General features: G+C 34.9%; 2 protein-coding genes across 2 annotated transcripts; one reads left to right on the forward strand and one right to left on the reverse strand.

Moving 5' to 3' along the window:
• The first annotated feature begins 1,203 nt into the window (after positions 1-1,203).
• LOC113075398 (nucleotide exchange factor SIL1-like) lies at positions 1,204-4,204 on the forward strand. The gene is made up of 9 exons (XM_026248118.1): positions 1,204-1,558; positions 1,644-1,776; positions 1,868-1,976; positions 2,068-2,173; positions 2,265-2,453; positions 2,550-2,671; positions 2,829-2,925; positions 3,045-3,209; positions 3,773-4,204. The coding sequence occupies exons 1-9, from the start codon at positions 1,463-1,465 to the stop codon at positions 4,139-4,141; spliced, it is 1,386 nt and encodes a 461-aa protein (XP_026103903.1). The 5' UTR covers positions 1,204-1,462; the 3' UTR covers positions 4,142-4,204.
• Positions 4,205-4,983: 779 nt separating this feature from the next.
• LOC113075405 (serine protease inhibitor Kazal-type 1-like) lies at positions 4,984-6,790 on the reverse strand. The gene is made up of 5 exons (XM_026248124.1): positions 6,773-6,790; positions 6,588-6,630; positions 5,978-6,000; positions 5,329-5,432; positions 4,984-5,076 (listed from the first exon to the last, which is right to left on the reverse strand). The coding sequence occupies exons 1-5, from the start codon at positions 6,788-6,790 to the stop codon at positions 5,022-5,024; spliced, it is 243 nt and encodes an 80-aa protein (XP_026103909.1). The 3' UTR covers positions 4,984-5,021.
• Positions 6,791-8,624: the final 1,834 nt, after the last annotated feature.

The following is an 8,624-nucleotide window of genomic DNA, read 5'->3' on the forward strand; positions in this document are numbered from 1 at the left end:
GTTAGTTACAAGCGCAAGGTTGGGGGTTCGATTCCCTGGGAACACATGGTAAAATGTATAGCCTGAATGCACTCTAAGTGGCTTTGGATAGAAGCGTCTGCTAAATTCATAAATCATTTTTTAAATTTTATTTAGTTACATTAACTTGCAATAATTAAAATGTTACTTTTTAAAGAAACACTCCTGTGACCGTAGCAATAATGGTAGTTAAAATTAACTAAATGTTGTTTATGACATTTACATTTTACCACTTAAGTTCTGTATTTTGATCCACCACAAACTGAATAATTTGCCTGTAGGTCTCCTGTAAGCAACTCCAATAGCAAGAATGAGGATCAAACTCATCAAAGCATTGACGAGGAGGAGAACTGGAGAACTGAAAGGAAGAGGAAAAAAGTACCAACAACCCACTCATGTTAACTCAGAAAAAACTATGGCGAACGAGTGTGCTCAACAGTAGTTCAGCTATTGTAAAATGTGAATCCTTTATCAATATTTGTAATATTTAAAAAAAAAAAAAGATATTGTGTATGAATTTTACAGGTGTATAATTTACATCATTGTTTGATTTGTGGCTTGTCCTGTCTATGCACCTGGTTTGTAAAACAGTTTACCTTTATACATGTATTCATAACGTCTATAAATCTAATTAATTATTTTCGACTGTTAAAAAAAAAGTAAATTAATGCAGCCTGATAAGTAATTCATTAACCGCTGGTACTCAGCTTGCTGTGTACTTATTCTATGTTTTATAGTGGTTTACAAACAAACAAAAAGAACCAGATATAGTCTTCAGTTTTTGCCTTTCACTGTAAGAGACTGATTGATTTATAGTACATAAGCCATTTGTGCAAAATGGTTAGTTTATATAACCATTAAGATATTATGTGTATGATTTTCTCGTTGATTTATTTTTTTCTTAATTTGTCTATGAACAGAAAAAAAAGTATTTTTATTGTTGTTTGTGTAATCCACATATACATCATTAACAAGAAGCTTACATTACATTTATAGCTGTCCTATTTTAAAAACGTAATATAAAAAATATTTGAATGACTCTTTATTTCTGTTTAAAAAAGGGGTAGGTTTAATTTGCCTTTGATTGCGTCATGAAAAGGTACGTCTTCCTTTAGCCAATCACCGCGACCAGAAAGAATGACGTATTCCGAAAACATACACTTGCATTTTTCTGATTGGTTCACGTATTCCGTCCAGATGGACCGCGGAAATGCACGTGCTGGTTTCTAGTTGTTTCTTTTCGTATAGTGCAGTCGTTAAACTCGACATGTAAACAACTTAAATAACAAATAAACGGGCTAATCCAGGATGAATTAATTTAGCAACCGTGTATCGTAAAAGTTTGGGAATGGATTTTAGTTTCGGCTGGATGACGTGTGATTGTTTATCATATTGTTTTTCATAATTTATCTGCGCGCATATTGTGATTTCTAAATCCAAGATAATGATGCCCATACATATACAAAAGAAGTGGCGACTTGGACTGTCAATCGCTCTCTGGCTTGTCGGTCTTCATCTCATATGTGCCCACAATGACAAGGTGAGATCTGCTGCTGCCGTGCATCTTAGTATTTTTTTTATTTTATTATTGTATACTTTAATAACTATTATATTTGGCTTCGCAGTCACCAACAGCCCTATCTATCAAAGAGGGCTCTGATGATCACAGCAAGGGTGAAGAGACACTGTTAGAGGATGAGGATTCTGAAGATCTGGAGGTGTTTAGACCTACAGACAAGTGGCAAACTTTCAAACCAGGTGTGTTTATTCCCACGCTGACTGACATAGGTGTCCTTGCATGAATAGATGATTAACAGATCAATTCCTTGTTATCTGTAATTCAATTTAGGTCAAGCAGTTCCAGCAGGCTCTCATGTCAGATTGAATCTTCAGACTGGCCAAAGAGAGGTCAAGATGGGAGAGGCGGAAGGTCTCAAATACTGGAGAGATGGAAATAGGTATATTGTTTAGAAGAATGTAGTAGGCTATTCTAAAATAAATGCATGTATTATATAGCTAGTTATGATTAATTTTTCCTCTGTGGAGCAGGCAAGGGATGATGAACACACACAACCCCTCATTTACAGCTGAGGAGTTAAAAGAGGCTTTGAAAAAGTTTAAAGAAGGAATGGATGATCCTGTGGAAACAAAACAAGTATGTTTATTTCAGTTATTCTCTAACCATTTTCCTTTTTTGTCTATTTATTATTTTTATTATTTTATTTAATCAAGATGTATGATTATAGGACAAAGATGCAGTGAGGGCCCAATTTCGCCCCATCGAAGAATTGAAAAAAGACATGGAGGCACTCGACATGCTTATGGAGACCGATGTCCAAGCTATGAGAAGGCTTTTAAACCAATTTAATAATACTAACAGCACAACTGAGGAAAAAGTCACTGCTCTCCTTGAATTGGAGTACCTTGTGCATCAGGTCAAGCCTCAGCTACGACTATGAAGCATAATGTCTTATACGTTTCACTGCATCTCAAAGTCACTGAATTCCATTTTATTTTATCTTTTCTGATAGGTAGATAATGGCCAGAATTTGGTGTCCATGGGAGGAATGCAACTGGTTATACATGCTTTAAACAGTACAGACATTCATCTCCAGATGAGTGCTGCGTTTGTTCTTGGATCTGCTGTTTCAAGGTAAGTGGTATTTTCTTCATCAAAACTGCTACTTACACGTGATTTAAAGTGGCTATTGAGTACAAGTCAATGGACCTTTTTTGCCTGTGAAATTTAGCGAAATGTGAATGCACCTTTACATTGACGTCGCAATCTATTGTCATCTACATTTTTCTAGTAATCCATCAGTGCAAGTTGAGGCAATAGAAGGTGGCGCTTTACAGAAACTGTTGACATTGCTTGCAACTCCGCGACCAACAATGGTAAAGAAAAAGGTATGACCAACCAGAAACCATGGGCATTATGCTGGTAATGTATAGTAAATTAAATTGTCGTTATCATATATTAATGTAGATGAATGCATCATTAACTATGACATTCTGATTTATTACAGGTGTTATTTGCTGTGGCCTCATTGCTGCGTCACTTCCCATTTGCACAAAGTCACTTTTTGAAGCTTGGTGGTGTGCAGGTGCTTAGCGAACTGTTTCAAACACCAGGGGCAGAATCCCTGCGTGTGAGAATCATCACAGTTCTCTATGATATGATCATTGAAAAGGTTAATATTAGTTTACAAATTTATACTTTGCTACACTACCATTCAAAAGTTTGTATTCAGTATGATTTTTTTTCTTTTTTGTGTGTGTGTGTTTTGTTTTTAAAAGAAGCAATGATGCATAAAAGTGATCAACAGTGATAGTAAAGACATTTATAATGTTACAAAAGATTTTGAACTTTGAACATTGGCAATAATAAGAAGAAATGTTTCTCGAGCACCAAATCAGCTTATGAGGATGATTTCTGAAGGATCGCGTTATGCTGAAGACTGGAGTAATGGCTGCTGAAAATTCAGCTTTGTCATCAATAAAGAAATTCTATATTGAGACAGAAAACAGTAATTTTATGTAACAGTAATTTTTTTATTATTGTGATATTTAACAGTATTTTTGATCACACAAATGCAGCCTTAGTAAGCATACGAGAAAAGAAACATTAACAAATATTACCAACCCCAAACTTTTAAAAGGTAAAACATGTTTGAAATGCAAGTCCATTTTTAATTTCACAATTCATACCGTATATAAATAACTCATTAAAAGTCACTTGTACTCTGTGTTGTAGGAGTTGATATCACAGGTGGGAATGGACCTTACTTCAGATTCCTCTCACCAGGAACGTTTGCGGCAGTATGCTGAAGTTTCCCTGCTGCCCGTGTTGGTGGAGCAGGGGTGGTGCAGCCTGGTGCCTGAGCTTTTAGCATCACCTGAGCATGACTGCAGAGAGAAGGCTCTGCGCACGCTGCTTGCCATGATGGCCCAATGTCAGACTCAATATAAACAGAATCCCGCATTGACAGCCTCTCTTAGTGAACTGCAAAAACAGTACCAAGAACTGGTGCTCACAGAGCAGGACCTAGGGGAACAGGACGGTTACTTTGGGGAGATCCTGGCACTTGTGGACTCTATGGTGATAAAAATGCAACTGGTATAATTTGGAACCGTTGCTGCTTTTTTGGAACACAATGAACTAATAAAATAATTGAGTTCTGAATGATTGCTTTGTCTGGTTGCTCCATTAAGAATGTGGCATGCCATTTAGTTTCTTCACCCTGCTATTAACAATCAAGAAGCCAAGCTATAGATGTCTATAATTTTAAAATTGAATCAGGAACATTAAATCCAAATTAATATCAGAATTTTACAGCTGCAGTGCTAGAATGTTTTCTTTAGAAGTGTTCTCTTTATTTCATATTTATCAGGTTTTATTTACTTTAAATCAGCTTTTAAACATTCTAATTGTGATCGGATGATTATAGTATAACGACAGTTGTATCATTCCAATATTTACTTTATGTCGGTCAAAAATGTCCAAATTAATTTCATTTCAGAAAACAAAAACTGTTACATCATAGAAAATATGTGCAAGTCTGTGTATGTTTAAATTGCATTTTAATGGATTTTTGAATGATGCAAGCAAAAAAAATTAAATAACGCATTCACCCACATAATAAAATATTTTAAGTATCTTTAGGTTTCTTAAGTTTCAGGAAAAGTTTGCTCACATACAAAATTCTGCTTTTGTCCTTTTCAGGACAGAGCCATAATTTGTATGTAGCATAAAGAAGAAAGAACATTTAGATATTGAATGTGGTTTATTTGAAATTCTTTTTTTATTCATGTATTAATAAAATAGAGCTCTTAAATGCTTCAGTTGCATGTGATTACATGTAGGCAAAGCAATATCTGATAAGGTTCCAATAGAATATGTCTTCATATTATACTGATTAATGTATGATAGGAAATCATGCTGGTTGTTGCAGTAATCTATATGAAAAGCCATTGTGGATACTATAGATGTAACAGCAGTGAGTTCAGGAAGTCTCACACTTTCCTATGTGCTTCAGGCTGACATTCTTGCCACGAATCCTAAACAGAGAAGACGTGTTAAAAAGAGGCATAAGTTCTGTTTGAACTCCTGTCAAGAATGTTTACTGTCTTGTGCTTTTTTATAATAGATCATTGTCCTCATAATGAAAACTGGGCTGTTTACTAAACCTTGGGAGGTTTGTTATTGATTCAAAGCTGACATCTGGGCTTAGCCTGAGATTTCTCACATCTGTTGCCCCAGCCCTTCTCAAAATGTTGAATTTACATAGCACAAATGTTCAGTTCACGTACTTGTTCTCCCAGTGTAGCATGCACTCATTGGAGTATGTGACGCCATCATCTCCACACACTGGATTGTACTCACGAGTACATCCAAAATCAGGAACATTGTTGTCCTATTATGTCAGAGAGATTCCCAAGATCAAACCAAATATATAATGACACTTTACCACCATCTTACTTTATTATACACTACTGTTCAAAGGTTTGGGGTCAGTAAGATTTATTTTTTAAGATATTAATGATTTTAAGCGAGGACATTTTAAATTGAGCAAACGTGACAGTAAAACAGTTATGTAACAAAAAAATTATATTTCAAATAAATGTAAATATATATATATATATATATATATATATTCATTGAAGAATCCTGAAAACATTGTATTAAGGTTTCCACAAAAATATTACACAGCATGACTGTTTTAACACTAATAAAAAAATAATAAACATTTCTTGAGCACAACATCAGCATATTAGAATTATTTCTGACTGATCATCTTACACTGGAGTAATGGTAATATTAATGTTTTTACTGTATTTTTGATCAAATAAATGCAACCTTGGTGAGCACAAGAGACTTATTTCAAAGACATTCAAAATTTAAAATAGTTACTGCAATCCGGTAACTTTAAAAAATAAAAAAAATGTTCCTTTAACTTACCTCACTCTGTTGTGCCTCTGCCACTGTGGAAACAGTATTGACAAAATTATATTCGAAAAAATAAAGCAAGAAAGGCACTAATGTTGCCTGCTAAAATTCCAGACAAGTCTTAAAAAATAACCCGGTTAAGTAAGTTTTGTACTTTCTTTTCAACCTATTTTATATCCTTTACGCGTTTACGCTTCTCTTTTTTTTCCTTTTTATGATATTTATAAAAATTTTAAAAAATTCACATTTAAGTAATTTCAACATTCTTTTATGTCTTGGGTGTATTTGCATGGATTAAAGGGATATATGTTCCTACAATTCTTCATAATAGGTTCTGGTCAGAAGGTCAGGCTGGATAAAGGAGAGTAACCTTATAACAACAATTCAACTTATCGAATCTGGGTTGTTTCTCTCCGTATTTTCTCTTTCTCTGAAAACAGCGAAAAGTCTGACCCACTTAACAGTATCTCAGTTCTCAATAAGTGTCACATGATGTACTGTATTTTAATCAACAATAGTAGTCTGCTAGTGTGTATCTGTATTTGGTTTTAATTAAGATTATTATACACAATATTCACATTTCATTATATTTATGTACATAAAATGCCAATTTGATACTTACCAGAGAGGTAAATGAGAACAGAAACGCAGATCAGAATAGCCAACTTTCATGGTCAGTCGTCATGTGAGCTGAGAGTGGGGAAACTCAGCAGGTGTATCTTGTATCCAGGGATCTATAGTTATATAGCTTTGAAATCAACCAACACCCTCCCTCCCTCTCATTGTTTTTGCCTACACAGAAAGTACCTGACTGATGACATTCATGCAGTGGTCCACAAAAATGACTAAGGGCAGTTGGGACTAAGGTCATTAGTTTGTGGTTTTAGATTAGAGACGACTTTGTCAATAAAGTGACTCAAAAAGAAACTGCTTCTGTTTCTTACTATTTAATATGGCTTTTTATTAAACGGAAATAGCAAATAGAAAGCTGTTGCATAAAGAAATAAAGTACCTCTTGTCCATAAATAAAGATGTCATTTTAACAGGTCTTTTATTAAGTGCAAAATGTTTGTTGCAGAATATGATGTCTCATTACCTGGGATTGTTTTTAGTCAGTAAATGCCTTGTTGGGCTCATAGACTGTATAAAAGCACTGATCATTGCTAATTTGCTTATTATTTTTAGTTGTTAAACCAGTCCTGCAAAAGCACCCCTAACACCTCACATTTTGTATGTCTCTCCTATATATTGACATTTCAGGTTTTGCAGTCTCTAATATTGTGATAGAAACTGGGAGACACAGAAACTGTGCAGTGCTGGAGGGTGCTCGCAGGACCGCTTTGAAAACCACTGCTCAGTCGTCATGTGAGCTGAGAGTGGGGAAACTCAGCAGGTGTATCTTTGTATCCAGGGATCTATAGTTATATAGCTTTTGAAATCAACCAACACTCCTCCCTCCCTCTCATTGTTTTTGCCTACCCAGAAAGTACCTGACTGATGACATTCATGCAGTGGTCCACAAAAAATGACTAAGGGCAGTTGGGACTAAGGTCATTAGTTATGGTTTTTAGATTAGAGACGACTTTGTCAATAAAGTGACTCAAAAAGAAACTGCTTCTGTTTCTTACTATTTATACTGGCTTTTTATTAAACGGAAATAGCAATAGAAAGCTGTTGCATAAAGAATAAAGTACCTCTTGTCCATAAATAAAGATGTCATTTTAACAGGTCTTTATTAAATGCAAAATGTTTGTTGCAGAAAATGATGTCTCATTACCTGGGATTGTTTTTAGTCAGTAAATGCCTTGTTGGGCTCATAGACTGTATAAAAGCACTGATCATTGCTAATTTGCTATTATTTTTAGTGGTTAAACCAGTCCTGCAAAAGCACCCCTAACACCTCACATTTTGTATGTCTCCCTATATATGACATTTCAGGTTTTGCAGTCTCTAATATTGTGATAGAAACTGGGAGACACAGAAACTGTGCAGTGCTGGAGGGTGCTCGCAGGACCGCTTTGAAAACCACTGCTTTTGATTAATTATATTAATGAATCTCTCCATATACTGATGGCCTCCTATCAGTTTGGGATGTTTTTGTTGTTTTTATAGGAAGTCATGATCATTAAATCTTATGTTGTCCACATTCCATCAAGAGATTAGCGAATAATTATGAAGAGTAGTCAAAAGGAACTAAAACTATAATTAAGAGGGACGCGTGCAATATCATGAATGAGGGAAACCTTTAAAGGGATAGTTCCTCCAAAATCATTTACTCACTCTGATGTTGTCTTTTTTTGAAGACATGGCAAAATTTTGGGCGGTAAATCTAGTAACCATTATTATTTTAATGCAATATTTTGTTCCATACAGATAAAATGTAATTCTGTTTTAAAATCATGTGTGTTCTGGAAGAAAAACATCATCCTGGGGAGCACATGATGATTAAATTTACTTTTCTGCTGAACTTTTATGTCTCACTAGGTGGCATCAGTGAACCATGGAGCTCAGGACGCGCGTTACCGTGCACTATCATCGCGAGAACATATCAAGTCTGTGGAGTGATACAAATATAAAGGAAATGCTGTGAGAAAATACCTAATAAATGATTACTGTTTCAATAATTTCGGTGTCATAGCCCTTGAGTATAAAAATTAAA

This window comes from Carassius auratus, unplaced genomic scaffold (genome assembly GCF_003368295.1).
Source record: "Carassius auratus strain Wakin unplaced genomic scaffold, ASM336829v1 scaf_tig00017026, whole genome shotgun sequence".
In the NCBI taxonomy this organism is placed as follows: Eukaryota; Metazoa; Chordata; class Actinopteri; order Cypriniformes; family Cyprinidae; genus Carassius; species Carassius auratus.